The sequence below is a fragment of the Microtus oregoni genome, unplaced genomic scaffold, assembly GCF_018167655.1.
Source record: "Microtus oregoni isolate MIOR12 unplaced genomic scaffold, Mior012 000006F_ref0000085, whole genome shotgun sequence".
NCBI classification, from domain to species: domain Eukaryota; kingdom Metazoa; phylum Chordata; class Mammalia; order Rodentia; family Cricetidae; genus Microtus; species Microtus oregoni.
Genome location: NW_024543065.1, coordinates 29122463 through 29141815, shown reverse-complemented (window position 1 = coordinate 29141815; position 19353 = coordinate 29122463). Strand labels below are relative to the sequence as shown.

The window sequence follows — 19353 nt, the reverse complement described above, 5'->3', positions numbered from 1 at the left end:
TACACGATACTAGGGCCCTCCTGGAGGCTGTGTCAAGACCACGAAGAAGGTGTGAGCCCTTCAGAAGAGGCAGGAACGAGTAGGGGTTCAGTCTAAGACCCTCAACTCATGCTATGAGGTGACAGCTTACGGACGGGTCAGGGTTTCAAAGCCTTTAAAAGCTTGAGTACCCAGGCTATGTCTCTCCACTCTCCTACACTTTACTCTTGAATGAGCTCATGCTTCCCTGAGCAGGCCAGGACTTGGAGATCAATGTCACATTTAACCTGCCAAGGACCGGAGACTCACCTTCCTGTGACAAAATACAGTCTAGCTTGCAGAGCTACAAGTACAGGACTGTGGTGACATCGGTGAGAAGTCAGAAGCATAGGAAAGGTTTTATGTGTGTGTGTGCCGGGGGGGGGGGGTGTACTTTTCGAGTTGTTGATGGCATTCAGGAGAAGCTAATATGTTTTTACTGTTCCATTGGTGCAAACCGTCTTTACGCAGAGAAGACAGATTTCAGCAAAAGAATTTAATTAAATATTGCCTGATGCCAGATTCCTACTCAGAAAGCAGCGGTGGGTTCCATTAAAGGATGAACTTTACTCCCACAGCTGACAGTTGATTAATGTGTTAATTAGAATTCATGCCTCACCCCCAGACACCTAAGCCTTCTCTTAAGCCCAGAAGGATATATATATATATATACATACATTGTACCATGCGGTAACCTAAGGCTTCTATACAGAAGAATGTATACATTGTATCATATGGGTAACCTAATGGCATTTATATACAGAAAAATACATATGTTGTACCATGCCGGTAGCCTAATGGTTTATATACAGAAGAATGTATACATTGTACCATATGGGTAGACTAATGGTGTATATACTGTGGTTCTGGCCTTGGGCATGTATGTGAAAAAGAAAGTTCAGTTGCCAGCATGAATGGCTTTCTTTCTTTTCATAGCTTTGAAGAAGTCATAGGAACCCGAATCTATGCCTTTCAGGGCGCTGGTGTCAAGAGCAAGGGAAAGCCTGCCGAGGCAGTGTCTTCTGAGTAGTGGGGTGGTGTAGGTTACCGCACATTTATTTCACAGGAAAGGAGGGAAGCCATCCGACCACTGGGCTTGTAAGTACTGCCCTGGCAGCCCGCCAGCAAAGCGGACTAAAGGAAATAAATGTTCCTTCTCTTGTGTAGAATTGGACCCATATCAGGAAAGGGAACTTGATCTGGAGGACTGTGTGCTAGGCTTGAAGGGAACACATGTGTGCGTATCTCCTTTGTGATCTTTCTGTCTTCCCGGTGACCTGGAATGGATCTGTGATCCGAAGCATTCCAGCAGTCCTGCTCAGTGGTTTGTGTTTGCTGATTGAGTGTTTAGTCCCCATATTGGTGTAGTAAGACAACAGCAGCTAGGTTCAGTCTGGGGCCTCTTAGGGAGACAAGTGGACCCAGAGATTCCAGCAGAAGCAAAGGGGGATGGAATCATGCAAGTCAGCACAGAGCTCTGGGCATCGGGCTTGTCTTAACTTGTCTCAAGGAATTTTGGTTCCTCTTGATATTGGGTAAGGGGAGGCTGAAAAAGTATCAAAAATTAAAATAACAATGTGGCAGAATTTAAATCTATCCACAAAGAAGAAGAGACTATCCCCAATGCCAAAGTACAAAACCATAGCTTATGAGATATTTGCTGTGTGCTTTGCATATGCAAATGTTATTTTATTAAAAAGAAATACTATATATATATATATATATATATATTTTTTTTACATAACTACCATAGCGTAAATAATCGTCTTAGGCTCCTATGATGAAACCTTTAATTACGGAAGTGTCGCTGGCTGGATGTGGAGTGAATTATGGTGCTGGGTTTTACTGCCGCACGTGATGGAGCCATTTGCACCATAAATCCATTGACCTCATCTTAAATGATGTGTCCTGTACGACAGACTTGATTCATTCCTTCTTAAGTGACACTCTCCCCCTTCTAATCATCTTCTGCTTCATCAGAAAGATTGCTTTCCCATATTTTTAGGTCTGTGTTCTGAACTGAAAGGGAAGGCCTTATTAGAGTCAAGCTCACAACACCCCAAAACGACACAGTTGGGGCACACTGCAGCGGAGGCTCTTTCAGAAGAGGCAGGAGAACAAGCATTAGCATTAGGCCTTTTGGGTGGTAGCAGGGGGATGCATGTCTTTAATTCCACCACTCTGGAGCAGAGGCACGTGGGTCTCTGTTAGTTCAAGGCCAGTCTGGTCTAGTGAATGAGTTCCAGGACAGCCAGGGCTACACAGAGAAACCCAAAAACCAAAACCACCTCCAAGAAAGAAAGAAAGAAAGAAAGAAAGAAAGAAAGAAAGAAAGAACACAAGGCCCTTGCTTTGCTTTGATGGAAAGGTTTGAAAAGAGTGGATTTTTGTTTCTGATGTCTGTGATTATTTTTCTGTTGGAAAGGGTGAAATGTGATGGCGAATTCTCATTGGATAATTAGGACGGTCTGTGAGCATCATTCACCAGTGACTAGGAAAAGTGGAGAGTGGGAAGGGAGAACTGTTACATTATACTTAGATTATTATGTTTTTTTCACCCCACTTGAAAAATATTTATCTAGTTTGAGGAAACACGGATCCTCTGGAGGCAAAAAAAAAATCAATCTGGCAGTTTAAAAACCAATTAATGATTTCATAAAATTCTTCCTGATTTTTGTTAAAGAGTAAGATCCAAAGGACACGTGCCAGGAGAGTCACGTGTTATTTTAATTAGTTTAATTCATCGAGGATGAGTTTCAGTTCATGAAGAAAGAAATTATTTGGTCCCTCACTTCAAACTTATACATTTATATTTTAGGCTTTCTCTGCGGTAGTTTCATTTCACAACAAAATTTAAATGCCACATGATTATATGGTAACTTTCTTCCTTCTTTCTTCCTTCCTTCCTTCCTTCCTTCTTTCTCTCTTTTTCTCTTTCTTTCTTTCTTTCTTTCTTTTGAAACAGGATCTCACTTTGTACCTCTAGCTGTCCTGGAACTCACTATGTAGACCAGGCTGGGCTTGAACTCGCAGAAATTCTCCTGCCTCTGCCACCCAAAGGTTGGGATTAAAGGTGTACGCCATTATACCAGGCTGTAACTTTATTTAAATATATACACCATGTTTTCACTAACAGTTTACTTAACCTTAATCTAGATAAGAAATGTGAAGGTCTGATATAGTCTTTGAGGCTCTTTTCATCAGAGGCAACTTTGCATGTACCTGCAAGATGGGCATCTCACTGATAACAAAACTGTTCCCTAGAGTCCAGAAGGGCTCTGAAACACTGCTAGTGAAGGGGTGGACATATGAGCACTGCCATCACTATGGTTCAACCACTTTAATGGAGGCAACAATTTTGATAGCTACATTGAAGTAATTCCCTTACCACCGAAGCCCACTCACGGGTGTTCTAGTCTCAGATTTTTGGGAAGAACAAACAAAACCTGATGCGTGCCAAAGCATACATCTGACTCAGTCTCACAGGTCAGGTTTATCAACCAAAAGCACCAGTGGGAAAAAACCCAAAACATGGAAAAGGGAGAGTGGCTTTGCACATGCAGCCCTACCACATCTGTCCCCAATCACATGCTAGCATGTCAGCACAGTTTACAAGCAAGGGAAGCTGAGAGTTAAGTGAGATGAGTAACCAAATGCCCAGCATATGTTGTTTGTGCATTGTTTATGTGACCAATCATTATTAAAATTTATCATCTTTTAATTATTATCAGTTTGTAATCATTAAAAACACATCCACGCATGCATGCACACAGCAATAGAACAAACACCCTTCAAACCTGAGGTCCCATTTCGAACAATACTGGAACCACTGCTCCATTGCAGGAAGAAAGAGTCCCATAAACTCGCAATGGTGCTGAATTTTGCAATTCCTTCTCTGCTGCTGTATGGCTTGAATGCTATGGAAATGATAAAGAAAGAAAGAAGAAGAAAGAGAAAAATATTGTGTGTATAAAATTCTGTCAAGAAAAGTGAGGCACTGGAGGAACTATTGAAAGTTTTGACATCTGTTTATCTGTTTATAGCGATGGCAAGATCACTCATGTTAATTCTTGTTTAAAATGCCATATGAAGGGAAGACATTTGTGCAAACAAGAGTCATATTTGAATTGCAGATCATGTCTCCACCGTCTGTGAGAGCTGATGGTGTTGCAAAATTAATGTGTTAATGAAATCACAATAATTTCTCCAAAGTAATGGGTTCTGCAGCCGAGATGACTATTTTTTGAACTTTGGTGTCTACTGATTTCCAATTGGGAAGGCTCTGAGTCTTTAATTAGCTCCGCAGCCCAGCTCTGAAATAAATTTGGTGATATCCTTCTTTTGCCAGGAGTAGAAGGGGGGTGGGGTGGAAGCCATAACAACTTTTGGAAAATGTTCTCTGGTGTTTGAAAAGTTGTTAAATAAGGCTGCCTGCCAAGGAATGTCACCAAAAATTCTGACTGCTGAGAAAGAGTGGGCAAACAGCTCAAAAAATAATTCTAGCTTGCTGCAACATCACAGGTTGGGAGAGCTAAACCTCACACAGACTTCATGGTGAAGTCCAAGTTGCTCCTTGGAATCCAGACATGAGGTTATCCAGCACTCTATGCTATTGGTTAGCTCAGCACACCCTTTCCAACATGGAACTGGATGTGGTCTATAGCACAGAGAGACTTTACATAAATAAGGGGAATAGTAAGAGGTTATGTTGCATCACCGTTGAGCTCTCTAGAGATTACTTTCTTCCAACATTTTTTAGATGTCTGTTTCCAGTGAACCTGATAAGTAAGTAAAACTATGAAGGCAAGTGTTGAGTAAGTGTACTGGATAAGTGTACTGGGCAGGTGTATTGGACAGGTGTACTAGGGAAGTGTACTGGGCAGGTGTACTGGGGAAGTATACTGAGCAGGTGTACTGGGTAAGCGTACTGGGCAGGTGGACTGGGGCAGGTGGACTGGGTAAGTATATGGGCAGGTGTACTGGGCAGGTGTATTGGGGCAGGTGTACCGGGCAGGTGTACTGGATAAGTGTACTGAGCAGGTCCACTCTGTTTTGTTAGAACCATCTTCAAGTCATTTTCACACTGTTAATACCATTTTTTTGAAAGAAAAAAGGAGAGACTGTGGCTGTTGCTATTTTGAAGATCCTATTTATAAAGCAAATTCATCATTCGCAAACATTTCAGAAACTTACCTTCTGAAAGGAACCCCTCCAACTATTTGACAAATTATGATAAAGTTTGAAAGAGCCTTTATGTGAAACATGAACGCCATCTGCAGAGAAATCTTATCTTACCTGTTGTGGTTTTTATTGCTGTGTTGTAGGTGTGTGACTGGTGTAAACACATAAGGCATACAAAAGAATACCTGGATTTTGGGGACGGGGAAAGAAGGCTTCAGTTCTGCAGTGCAAAATGTCTCAATCAATACAAAATGGACATTTTCTACAAAGAGACACAGGCCAATCTTCCAGCTGGGCTGTGCAGCACGTTACATCCTCACATGGAAAGTAAAGCAGAAGGCACCGGGGTGCAGCTGCTCACTCCAGACTCTTGGAATATCCCGCTAACAGATGCTCGGAGGAAGGCTCCCTCCCCGGTGACTGCAGCTGGCCAAAGCCAGGGCCCTGGCCCATCCTCGTCCACCACCGTCTCTCCATCTGACACTGCCAACTGCTCTGTCACTAAAATCCCCACCCCAGTGCCCAAGTCCCTCCCCATCAGCGAGACTCCAAATATCCCTCCTGTCTCGGTCCAGCCACCTGCTAGCATCGGACCTCCGCTGGGCGTCCCGCCTCGTAGCCCTCCCATGGTGATGACCAACCGCGGCCCGGTGCCGCTGCCCATCTTCATGGAGCAGCAGATCATACAGCAGATCCGCCCGCCCTTCATTCGTGGGCCGCCGCATCATGCCTCCAACCCCAACAGCCCCCTGTCCAATCCCATACTCCCGGGCATTGGGCCTCCGTCCGGTGGCCCCAGGAACCTGGGCCCCACTTCCAGTCCCATGCACAGGCCCATGCTATCACCCCACATCCACCCACCAAGCACCCCTACCATGCCTGGGAACCCCCCGGGGTTACTGCCCCCGCCGCCCCCGGGCGCGCCTTTGCCCAGCCTTCCCTTCCCTCCGGTAAGCATGATGCCAAACGGCCCGATGCCGGTGCCCCAGATGATGAACTTCGGCCTGCCATCGCTTGCCCCGCTGGTGCCGCCCCCTACGCTACTCGTGCCGTACCCAGTGATCGTACCCCTGCCGGTGCCCATCCCTATCCCTATCCCCATTCCCCATGTCAACGATTCCAAGCCCCCAAACGGATTCTCGAGCAACGGGGAGAGCTTCGTTCCGAGTGCCCCGGGTGACTCGGCAGCAGCGGGAGGCAAGTCAGGGGGACGCTCCCTGTCTCCGCGGGACTCCAAGCAGGGCTCGTCCAAGTCGGCCGACTCGCCGCCTGGAAGCTCCGGCCAAGCTCTGAGCCTGGCGCCCTCAGAGCGAGGCCGTGGGGAGGTGGTGGACCTAACCCGGCGTGCCAGCAGCCCCGCGGGTGCGGGAGGCCAGCCTGGCTTCGCCGGCGTGCTACACGGCCCGCAGGATGGTGTCATCGACCTGACAGTAGGCCACCGCTCCCGGCTGCACAACGTGATCCACCGCGCGCTGCATGCGCACGTCAAGGCGGAGCGCGAGCCGGGCGCGGCGGAGCGCAGGACCTGCGGCGGCTGCAGGGACGGCCACTGCAGCCCGCCCGCCGCCGGCGACCCGGGCCCGGGCGCCCCAGCGGGTCCCGAGGCTGCCGCCGCCTGCAACGTCATCGTGAACGGCACCCGCGGCGTCCCGGCCGAGGCTAAGGGCGCAGATCCGCCGCCGGAGCAACCACCGCCCCCCGTGCCACCCAAAAAGCTGCTGTCGCCCGAGGAGCCCGCGGTGAACGAGCTGGAGTCGGTCAAGGAGAATAACTGCGCTTCCAACTGCCACCTGGATGGGGAGGCGACCAAAAAGCTGAGGGGGGAGGAGACCCTGGCGGGGGGCGACAAGTCGGACCCAAACCTCAATAACCCCGCGGATGAGGACCACGCCTATGCTCTGCGAATGCTGCCCAAGACCGGCTGCGTGATCCAGCCTGTGCCAAAACCCACGGAGAAGGCTGCCATGGCACCGTGTGTCATCTCCTCGCCCATGCTCAGCTCCGGCCCCGAGGACCTGGAGCCGCCGCTCAAAAGGAGGTGCCTCCGAATTAGAAACCAGAATAAGTAAAAGGTTTGTATGTCCACCTGGGCACTCCTCCAAGAGCCAGTGTCCCTCCCCGCCTTGCTTCTTAGAAGGCGGAGGCGAGATGTAGCCATCACAATCCTGTCCCTTACCTCTTTCACCGTGTACTTATCCTGCACCTCTGACACCTGGCAGTGTTTAGTACACCATTACCGGTTTACAGCCTAGAGGCAGCTTAAGCGCCACGATCACTCAAGCCCTTGAACCTGAGAGGAAAACACATGCTTTTGTTACATGTTTGTTTTCTTTCTTTCTTCTTCTTCTTCTTCTTCTTCTTCTTCTTCTTCTTCTTCTTCTTCTTCTTCTTCTTCTTCTTCTTCCCCTTCCCCTTCCCCTTCCCCTTCCCCTTCCCCTTCCCCTTCCCCTTCCCCTTCCCCTTCCCCTTCCCCTTCTTCTTCTTCTTCTTCTTCTTCTTCTTCTTCTTCTTCTTCTTCTTCTTCTTCTCGGGTTTATACATAATTTACCCCACTGGAAAATTGAGTGGGGGAGGGAAGATTACTTGAGTAATCTTAATGTTTAGTCATGAGGTTGCGGGGCGGTATTGAAGTGACAGGGATCCCATCAGGTGGGCAAACATCGGGAGCCTGCTTAACTGACTGTCATCCTAGCTTGTCCAGATAACCATAGGATACCATCTGTGGGCTAAAAATTAAAAACTAACCTTCCTCCCAATCTGCCGTGTAACCCTTTTGGACTCAGTCCCTGAGCTGGTGATTCTCACTTCTACATACAGACCTTGATGAAGTGGGAGGGCTCGTCGCTGACCATGTATGATCTCTGAATCCTAAGCCACTGAGGGCGAGTCCAAGGCTACTGTGAGATGGTGGGGACCATATGTGAGCCACTGTAGTGACTTCTCCAGCCAATACTAAGTAGGTGTCTTTTTAGGGTTTCTGTTGCTGTGGAGAGACACCATGACCATGGCAACGCTTATAAAGGAAAAGCATTTTATTGGGGGTGGTGGCTTCCATTTCCAAAGGCTTAGTCCGTCATCATAATGGTGAGACATGGTGGTATGCAGGTGCTGGAGAAGTAGCCATGTCCTACATCTTGACTTGCAGGCAACAGGAAGTGAACTGAGTGTCACACTGAACAAAGCTTGAGCATAGGAGACCTCAAAACCCACCTCTAACAGTGACACACTTCCTTCAACAAGGCCACACCTGCTCCTACAAAGCCACACCTCAAATAGCACCACTTCCTTTGAGGGCCATTTTCTTTCAAATCACCACAGTAGTAGGCATTGGAAGCACACTGCCAAGAAGGAAGCTGTTAGAGAATTTTGCTCAGTCAGAGCTGGCCAATGGGCTCCATTGTTGATTCCAAGCCTGTCCACCCAAACACAGAATGTGAGCTCTTCCATCTACCCAAGCAGGCAAGAAGCCAAAACTTCCATTGTTTATTAACCATTTAGGGAAAGGAAAAGAGAGATGGACACTTCTCCCGCAATTAACTTGAACACTGCTCACTCTTTGGGCTGGGGATACACACCCAAAAGAATGTTCTCCTGGGCTGCCTCAAGTCCTGAAGTGAGATATGTAACCCAGGCAGGAAGGAGCCTGGCAAGGGGAGACAAAAAGAGTATTCTCCACACTTCTGTGCAGGCTCTCCTGAGTGTTTTAGCACTAGTATGTCATTGTAGATCCATAGAACAATTATCTTCATTCTTTTAGTGGAGAAACAGGATTGACATGACCAAGATTACCTAACCTGTGAGCAGAGATGTGATTCAAATCCAAGTTGTGAACTGCAGAACTCAGTCTCCTGTAACACCCTGCAGGAGAGTCAGCTAAGGTTCTTCCAGCACTGCATTGATAAAAATCCTCTAACTGCCTGGGAAGAGAGTCTGCAAAGCACGGCAAGCCTCTACGTACCAGTTTCTCCAGTTTTTCATTCTTGTTTTTCCCCGCCACAAACATAGCCCTAGACCACCAACCTGCTGCTTTTTAGTGGGGACATGGGCACCTCCCTTGCAGCCAGGGGCTTGAATGAAAGTCCTGAACCAGAGCAGAAGGCTTATTGCCTAGTGTGAGAATCTTTTCTCTGCCACCATAGTTTGGGGTCTCCTTTTCTACTGGTGGCTTTGCCAGTAGAGCAGAACACCAGAAATGAGGTCACCATTCCTTCCCGATTAGCTCTACAATTTCTGCAGTCTGAGGACAGGTGGCCTGAACTTTCTCACAGGTACCTCAACTGAAAATGCCCCAGTTATTTTAATCTGCTTGACAGTGCTTTAAGTGACAAGTTGATTTGTGACAGAACAAACAAACAAGCAAAAAAGCAAAAAACAAAAACAAAAAAACCTTCAGAAAGTCCTGGGAAGAGTCATTTACATACACACACAGTCAAGGTATTAAAGGAAGAGAGGAAGAGTGGGGGAGAAAGAGGACACGGCTACCACAGTCAGAAGTGACCAGGCCAGGAACAGGGATGCTGCCCTATAGGTTAGCTAAAGACGGAAAGATCCTTAAAAGCATAAGCCGTTTGGGCGAGTAACTAGGTTAGAGTCTTGTTTGTAGACCAGCATCAGCACTAAAGATGTTAACTTGGCCTTAGCCGATTCTAGAAGATGGTGTGACCAAATTGTCTCTTAACTCTTGTGATGGGAGAATCTTTTTTATGGTGGGTCCCCCGAAGAAATTGCATCGCTTTTTTAAAGTCAGAAACAGGTTTTGTGGGCTGCCGCCGAGAGGAAGCAGAGAAAGAGATTTAAGGAGGGGGACCATGTCTCCAGGGAGTCAGCATCCTTCCCTGGAGGTTACTGGTTCCAGGTCACCTCCCCACACAACCTCCACCTGCTATAATCACCCACTCTTTCTCTCTGATTTCCTGGGCACAGGAGGTACTGTTTCGGTCCCTACACCTTCAGGAACTCAGTTTGTTCACATGGGGGAGGAAATTGGAAAGACGTCTATTCACTAAGGAGTAAGTAGCTTTTCTGCCGTAATAATAAACACACTTTGGCAACAAGTTAACGCCAAAATAAAAGCATTCGAAACAAAACAAGGGGAGATGCCTCGGAGGATGAAGAGCTTGTCCCACAAGCACCCATGTAAGAAGTGAGGCGCCATGATATGTACGTGTAATCCCAGCAGTGGGAGACAGATGGGAGGATCTCTGGGTCTTGCAGGACACCCAGTGTAGCTAAATCAATTGTCCTAAGGTTAAGCAAATGTTGCCATCTCAAAAAATAAGGTGGGATAGAATTGGGAAATATGCCAACCTCTGGTACCCGTATGACACACACATACACCCAACAGCGACTAGACAGCAGTGAGGTGCAGGTGAGACTGCCCCACACGCCTTTGGTCATGCCTCACAGGGCGGCTCTCAGAGGTCTGTAACTACACGGTGCTTTTCATTCTTTCCCCCACGTTCACCTGTTTCATACCATACCCCGGTCTTAAAGGGCATGTTCTGAAATCAGCAAGCCAGCCACACTTGCCTTTGAAGAATCTAACATTTGCTAGATATTTTTTTTTGCAAATGGCAGCGTCCTCCCTCTCCCATTTTGAAATTATTCTCTTCCTGCTTTCCTGACCTTAATCATTCTTGTTTGTTCATATGGCTACAAATAATTTCAGTGGGCAGATGTTACTCCTAGGTGCAAAACTGGTTAAATTTAGTTGAAGATTTTTAAAAGGTTGTAAACTCCCTTTAATCTCCATTGTTTATAACTCTGGATACCAGTCCGACAGCTTCGGTAACCAGAAAAAAAAACTTAAATAATAAGGAAAACAATGTATAAATAGTGTCCAAACTCTTCTAGTCTCCTCTTTGTTGTTGTCTGGGAGCTTGGTAAATAGCTGTTTGCAGTCATACATTCTCCAGATTTCTACAGTTTACACTTGTTTACGGTACATCGGGGAGTTCAGAATGACCGTGTGTCAATTCTTGAAAATATTCTAAGCAATTATTCCCCATTCCTCGGTTTTCCAAAGAAATGACATATTTTTAAACAGAGTAATCAATGAGAAAATGAAGACCGGGAGTAACCCTTCCACCGCCATCCTCCTTGTTCTTCTGGGGCAGAAGAACCACACAGCTCCACTCACCACCCCACCCGTGGCTCTCCAATCTCTTACACGGTTCTAGAACTGCTCCTCCCTGCTCAGCGGCAGAAGCTACCCTTTGCATCTGGAGAAAACTGAAGGAGGGTCATGTCTGTTGGGCTTCCCGGAGCTTCATCTGGTCATGGTGTGACATCACACCCCTGAAATCACTGTTCCAGAGCATAGGGTTAGCTTCATCGGGGGAGGGGGAGGGGAAAAGGTCGCCAATTTTATTTCTCATACTGAGAAGTTCAAGAGAACAGGCTGTCTGGGAGGAAGAGGAAAAGAATGTCAAATACATGGGTGCCCAGTTTTAAAGAAAAACAACAGGGCAAGGAGAGGAAATGGGTACAAACGGGGCATACTCCGTTCTTAGACCAGACCTGAGCTGTTTATGCTGTAGTATTTAATGATTAGAAGTATTCACTGGGTGACAGTCCCTGAGTTCAAAGTCATCCTGTCTCTCAGTAAGTGCTTGACTGTATGGTTCTAGGAGAGAGTATACAGAGAGCCACCAGGTTGACTCATATACACCCAGAACTGGTGAGTGCTGGTCGTGACTACTTCCGCTTTCTGAAATATTAGTGACAAGATGGGGCACAGAAATGTCTTCTTATCCAGTGAACTCCTGCTGCCTGTACCCTCAGTATTCGGGCTTCCAAGAGGAAGGACCCGAATGTGCAGCTTTTCGATCCTGTGTAGCGAGGCTCTGCCGGAATGTAGGGATGACCGCTGGGCAGGTGTCTAGTGCTTTGCGATGAAACCTGTCACTGGAGCAGTGCTAGAACTGAATTGAGACAAGTAAAACATTTGATGCACAACCTTGCAAAAGGGAGCCACTCCCTCGATCCTGAAAGTGCAGTGTTTCCAAGATCTTCTAGCCCAAGTGGCAGAAGGGTTATCTTGTATCATTAGTAAGCAATATCGGGAACTGGGAGTTTTCCTTGTTGCTCCAAGAAAGCTGAGTTAATTATCATTTTAAAACCATGAGTTTATTTTTGGCAATCTTTTGCCATGAACCTAATGTCACAAAGTCACAGCGGCCTGGTGCCTTTAAATGATTGCCTTACTGACACAGTGTGAATAACTAAAGCTACCGTATCTAGTGAGGGCCCGTGGTGACAGGAGAAAAGGAACTAAAGAGGGTACAAGCTAGAGACTCCCCCAGTGCCTGAATTTCCAAAGTTTAAACAGTATGGGAGATGCCATCTATAGAAAAATCCCACTGACACCAAGGGAGCAGGCCGACTGGAGTCCCAGACGTGGGCAGGGAGTAAAGCTGGCACATCTGGGGGTGTAGCCATTCTTTCCAGTTCCCCAGCACAAAGAGAAAGAGAGAGGTGGCCAAGGGATGGAAAACAGGAGACATTTGACTCACTATTTATTAGTAAGCAAAACCGTTGCTCAGAAGGGCCTTGGAACGAGGTGCCATGACCAGATGTAATGACTGAGTCCCTTGTCACACGGAAAGTGGCTGCCTGTGCATCATGATTCAGTCACTCACACCTCCTTCCACGCAGACAAGCCTTAGGGAGAGGCAGAGGTGTCTAAGGAGCCCAAACACATACCAGCGCCGAACGCTTAGCTCATGTGTACACGCACGTCCACGCCAGCACCCTCCCCTCTCCAGACTCCCGTGTTCAGAGATCCTGCCAAAGGGATGGAGGCTGTTCACTTCCCTGCACCATGTCCTGCACGACATGTTGTCTCCTTCAACTGACATGTTCGTGCATCTCATACGTGGATGGAAGCTAAGGAGGTACATTTATGTGTGTGTGGATTATTTTAGGTGACTCAAAAGGCATAAAGGCAATTCCTTCAGACAAGGAGATAAAGCAGCTCGAAGGGGTAAACAGGTCGGGATGGACCGTGTTTAATGCGGCCAATCAGATGGCAGTTTACATACAGAGCAAATGGTACTCTTTGAATAGTGCTGATCTGAGAAAAAAAGGAAGAACGAACTCAGAACTGAGAATGCATGGCCAGCAGTAGGGTGGGAACAATATGTTTAAACGTTTTAGAAGTGTATTTTTTCTTTTTCCCTTCTCTCTCTCTCTCTCTTTCCCCCTTTCTCTCCTTCTCTTCCTTCCTCCTTCCTTTCCTCCCTCCCTCCCTTCTTTTTGTCCTTTTTCTTTTTTTCTTTTCCAACACAGGGTTTCTCTGTGTATCCCTAGCTGTCTTGGAACTAGCTCTGTAGACCAGGCTGACCTCTGGTTCACAGAGATAAACCTGCCTCTGCTGGGATTAAAGGCATGCGCCACCACCGCCTGACTAGAAATGTATTTTTTATGTGTAAAGATAGTTTGCCTGCATGTGTGTGTGTTTGCACCACACATGTGCAAGTGCTCATGGATCCCAGAAAACAGCATCAGATTCCCGTGGAACTAGAATTGCAGGTGCTTGTGAGCTGCCATGTGGGTGCTGGGAACTGGACTCTGGTCCTCTGGAAGAGCAGCCAGTGTTCTTGACCGTGGAGTCATGGCTCCAGCCCCAACACAGAATAATGGAAGGCTCACTTAGAAAATGCTATTTAAGATATTTGGAGCAAAAGCAAACTACACAACAAACCTTGGGATTAATATCTAGGCTTTCAAATAGTGCCTGAATGTGTACCTAATTACTCAGGTGTTACCTAAGTGCACAGCCCCGCACGAGAAGGCAAGCCCCAGAACTGAACAACATGCCCTGCAGCCCCAGGTAAGGGCTGTGACAAATCCAGTCTTGGCTGTCCCTACTGTTGTTCCATCGCTGTCCCTTCAAACCTCCAATGACAAGCTGTGTTTTGATTTGCATAAAGCAGAAAGCAAAGAGGTGTTTGCTGCGCTTAAAGAATCAAAGGTGAAAGCACACTTAGAAGCTCATTTGATAAGAGTCGCCCCTAATGTCCAAAGACACAATTCAAAAGACCCTGTCTCTCAATGCCACTCACTTCCCCAAGCCAAGGACTGTCTTGTACATGAATGGCGTTCCAGTCTAGCATGTATCTCTAAGGCTAGCCTCGTCCCAGCTGCCTGTTCTCCAAGTATTTCTGAAATGTTACAGTCTTACTCTTGAGACAACCCACAGTAACAAATTAGCTAGAAGTGAAGCAGCTAAGCTGCATTCAGGGAGAGAAGGGCAGCCCGGTATTTTTATCCTTCCTTCCCTGCTTTACAAATTCAGTAAAGGACTGGAACCAGATCATTTTCTGAAGGAATCGATATGCACATGCTTTCACAATCGTGCAAAGTGGGTGTTGTGTGAGCAAGAATGGTCAGGTCTAAGTTTCCCTGCAGAGTTCTACATGCCATCAGCAAGCCCTTTCGATATTTTAAACCTATATTTAGAGTAATTTCAAGATATTTGGAGCACATGTGGTTAGATGTAAAACTTTGTCGTTACGATTTGTTAGATGCTTATAGTTTAAATATTTATAAGCCATTTTTAAATGCTTGATCCAAAGCCATCATCTCCCATAGAATACTGTAATTGCCTGCTATCCAAGTACCATTATGGAAGATTTGGGAAAAGTCATTGCACGCGGGCACATTCTTCCTGCTTTTCTGGGTTTAATTCAAATGCCATTTTTAGTGGATTCGGCTTTTTTTTTTAAGTGTTAAAACTCCTTAACAGGATTGGTTGTCTGCTATTAAAAAAGATAATCTCTCAGTACTCAAAAGGTAAACTCTTCTAACCTGAACCAAGTTGAGTTCACTTCTCCTGAGCACGGTTGGTGAAGGTTCCCTTAGAGGGTCACGTCTCAGTCTGTGTCCAGCTGAATTTGAAGCAACAGACTCTTCCTCAAAAAAAAAAAAAAGTTTCAGGAGCAACTTGTTGGTGGATAGAATGGATTCTTTCTTGACTTTTGCCTCCAGTCCCTTTGGAAAGTGAGAGGTAGCAGTCTTTGTCCGCGGGAGCCTGTTTGTGCAGTTAGGGAAAAAGAGGAAGGGGAGAAAGCCTTCCAAACTCACAATCCACTTAAGCTTCAGAGGTCATAAATCACAGACGATCACATGCCCCTGGGGCTCACACGCTTTTATGGCTAGCAAAATGCTACCTTCTGGTAAGGATGGAGGGGAAAGAAGGCTTAAGAAGGCTCATAAACCTGCCGGGACATCTATTAGCGCTTACCAAACAGGGTTTTCATGAGCTAAGTGTAAATGAGTCCGAAACATATAGATAGAATTTCTTTTTTTTTTTTTTTTTTTTTTAAATATTTATTTATTTATTATGTATACAATATTCTGTCTGTGTGTATGTCTGCAGTCCAGAAGAGAGCACCAGACCTCATTCCAGATGGTTGTGAGCCACCATGTGGTTGCCGGGAATTGAACTCAGGACCTTTGGAAGAGCAGGCAATGCTCTTAACCACTGAGCCATCCCTCCAGCCCCTAGAATTTCTTTTAAAATACACATGGGTTTAAAAATTAAAGCCAAAGTGCTTGGCAAAATAAGACTTGGTTTTAGCCAAACCCCAAATGTTTGAAAAAAAATAGTTCTAGAGTTTGCCAAACCAAAAATATACCCAGGTCCCTCTATTTCTCCCATTTGATATGATGACATCATAAACATGGTACTTAATGGCTATTTTCATATCCTCCAAGGTTTGAGCAATGCGAATCTCAAATACTGATTGAAAAATCTATGAGAGATTTGGGTGAAAGAGCGTTACGGTCTCTCACATGAAGACCAGGGCCACTGGGCCTGGTTCTGCAAGCAGTTCCTCCGCACCGGTGGACTCCCTGTGCGTTGTCTCGGCTCTGTGTGTGTGCGTACACACGCATGCTATCTCTGGGACAGAAATAAGAACTTTTTGTTTGGTTTTTCAAGATAGGATCTTATGGAGTCCAGGCTGGCCTCGAACTCTCCATGTAGCTGAGAGTGACTTTAAACTCTGACACCTGGGGCTCTACACCCAAGTGCTGGAATTATAGAAGTATAACAGCATGCCCAGCATATACAGTGTTAGGCAGCAAACTCAAGCCTTCGTGCATGATAGACAAGCACTCACAAACTGAGCAACATCCCCAGCCCCCAGAAGTAAAAACTTTAAAAATCCTTTATTTGGTATTTATAAATCTTTAATTTGTACTTAATTTATATAATACAACCCATAAATCACATTACTGCTGTATCCAAAAAGGAGGGAGGCAGTTCTTTTCCTTTATTCATTGTTCAGAGATAACCTCCATTTCCCCAGAAGACAAAACACCCTTTTCCCGGTAGCAATGTCGAATGCTTTCTTATTATGGTTATTCTATCAATAAAGTATGGTGTGGGGGGGGGGAATAGAGAGAAAATTAAAGAAAAATGGGGAAGATGGGGGATCCTTATTTGGGGAGAGTTAGGAAGCAAGAAATAGCTAAGGTCACTTTTAGAGGCACCATGGAGAATGTACAAGCTACTATGATAAGCAAACAGGGTGCGGGTTCGTGGAAGAATAGTCTGGGCACAAGTTCCTGCTGTTGCTCTGGCTTCCTGCTTGGGGACAGACAGACAGACAGACAGAGTGGGCAAAACTGAGCAACTCAATGACAAGGGTCTCTTGAGGGCACTGTTTAAAGCATATGAATTCAGTTGGCTTCTCAACCAAGAAAAGGACAGAGGCCAGTGGCCTGGGCTGGAAGCATGAGGGAGGCAGCCGGATGTCAAGGCACAGGTACCTGGAGGCTGGACCTCAGAGGGTAGAGGAGACGGGGCACAGGAGGTGGGGGAGTTGGTTCTGGACGTGGTAGTGATTGTAATCACTGTGATCTGGAGCAGAGGAGTGATGATGAGATCTGTGCTTGAGGGAAATTACTTTAGCAACCATTCGTAGACAGGAAGGAAGCAACAGGAGGCTGGCCTCACAGATCTTGGAATCCTGATGACAGACTAATTACCAGCCATAGGTGTTAGTGCTAGAGGGTGAGAGGCGCTGGCTGCCATGTCTGCGCCTTGTATGTAAGACTGTCACAGCAGGGCGGTGGAGAACCATCTTTGTCCCGGGAAGGCCCAGAGTGACTTCAAGGCTGAGGGTAGATGGCAATCTCACAGCCAACAGGAATTCTGTGGTCAATAAAGGGTATACTGATGGGCTTTAGGTTGTCATGGAAACAGGAGTTCTACATCCCACCCGGCCCCAACAACAATGAGCTAACTCATTGGGTAAGGCTGGGTAAGACAAGATGTGGGTATATTGTCTGGCAGTCTTGATTTGTTTGGGGGAGTTAAATCAGGGGCTCTGCAGAAGTCAGGGGTGCTTTAGACATCAGCTTCCCCTGAGTGGGCCAGGATGTCTGCAGGAACCCCTATCATGCCCAGCCTCCCATCCTTGGTCTGAACGGCAGTAGGGTTCCAGTGAAGGGCAGGGTGAAGCTGTTAACTCTCAAACACCTACAGACATTTTTCTGGGAAACTGAGTCAAAGGAGTTTGGCATCTACTAGGGATGCTCTTTTGTCTGTTTTCCCCACATGGGCTGTAGAGCTGAGACCTCTCCGTGTGGTAAAAGCAGATTCCTGGTAGAGAAGGGAGATGAAAACATGGATTTGTGGTTTGAACTTGAGGTTCAAGCCTCGGAGGAACTGTTTAGTGGAAGAAGTGGTGAGTTCAGCTCTGTGAGTGCCCTCAGCGTGTCAGGACAAGATTCCAGTGAGGGGCAGGTAAGGGAACATGGAAAGCATTGGTGCCAACTAGCAAAATCAGTAATAGTAAGTACATGTAATTGCATGTAATTCTCTGTAAACAGTAAACAGTGCTGGGAGTTGGCTCCAGAGACTCCATGCAGAGCCATTGGATATGTCATGGGTATAAAAGTGAAGCAGTGACCCCAAACTCAGAGAACCAGCGAGCTCCTGCTCAGAGCACATGCTTCTTATAATACGTGCCCCCATGGCTCTGCCGTCCAGAACGTCTGTCATTGTGTGGGTTCTGGAAAACAGGTTATGTCTACGCTGTCTATGCTGTTCAGCTCAGACATTAGAGAAGGCAAAGCAGATGTTCCCATCAGCGTTCTCGTGCCACCTGAAGAACAGGCTGAGACAGGAAGCGACTGCCCAAGGTCATTCAAAACCAGAGTCCTTCTCATGCCCCTGAAGAACAGGCTGAGACAGGAAGTGACTGCCCAAGGTCATTCAAAACCAGAGTCCTTCTCATGCCCCTGAAGAACAGGCTGAGACAGGAAGCGACTGCCCAAGGTCATTCAAAACCAGAGTCCTTCTCATGCCCCTGAAGAACAGGCTGAGACAGGAAGCGACTGCCCAAGGTCATTCAAAACCAGAGTCCTTCTCATGCCCCTGAAGAACAGGCTGAGACAGCAAGCGACTGCCCAAGGTCATTCAAAACCAGAGTCCTCATCTGCCTCTCTTTCCATCCAGGACACCCGATCTGATCAAAGCTGCTTACGTTACAGACCCTGGGCCGAGGACCAGGGTCACATTTTGCCACCCCCGCCCCCTGCATGGCAGGCTCACACTGAGCAGCTTCATGCAGGGAGAAATTAGGCATAAATGTACATCTGGGCTGAAGGATGGCAAGACTAAGGAAAAGCAGCCATTAACCGCATGCTCCGACCTCGCAGGGGAGAGGGGGAATCGGATTTCTTGCTCTTACTTTTTATAGTGCTGTTCTCACTAATCTGAAGCCTTGTCCCTCTCTGCTACTGGTCGTAAAGAATAAAGTTGGGGGAAATTACTTTTCTAAACCTTACCTAAGGTCTTAAAACCTGCTCCGAGTCTGGCAGCCATGCAAACCTACTTTTTTCCTTCAGGGCCCCTTATTTGTCTCCTAGAATGCCTGTGTTCAGACAGCAGCTCAACCTTGACACAACCAGCATCCAGCATCTCCCCCCCCCCCTTTTTTTTTAAACCAAGGCAGAATTTTGGCAACGGCTTTTCAAGATCCTGTGGTGGAAATCAGAGGAGTTACTAAGTCCATCTAGGATCTAGCACATGCAGCAGGGACAGAAGGACACAGAGGGTGTAGAAAGCAGGGCTGTAGACTGGCCAAAGAAGGTATATTGGCCGCTTATGGGCTTTGGATGGGACCTGAATGAAAACAC

The 19353-nt window shown here is 46.8% G+C and overlaps 1 protein-coding gene across 2 annotated transcripts in view; it reads left to right on the top strand.

The window, feature by feature from the left end:
* LOC121449555 (sine oculis binding protein homolog) overlaps positions 1–19353 on the top strand; it is a 167961-nt gene that overhangs the window by 143339 nt on the left and 5269 nt on the right. For both annotated transcript variants that reach the window (XM_041654069.1, XM_041654068.1), the window contains one exon: positions 5343–7271. In XM_041654069.1, coding sequence (XP_041510003.1) covers positions 5343–7268 — 1926 coding nt within the window. In that variant the 3' untranslated portion in view covers positions 7269–7271. The remainder of the gene's footprint in view (positions 1–5342; positions 7272–19353) is intronic.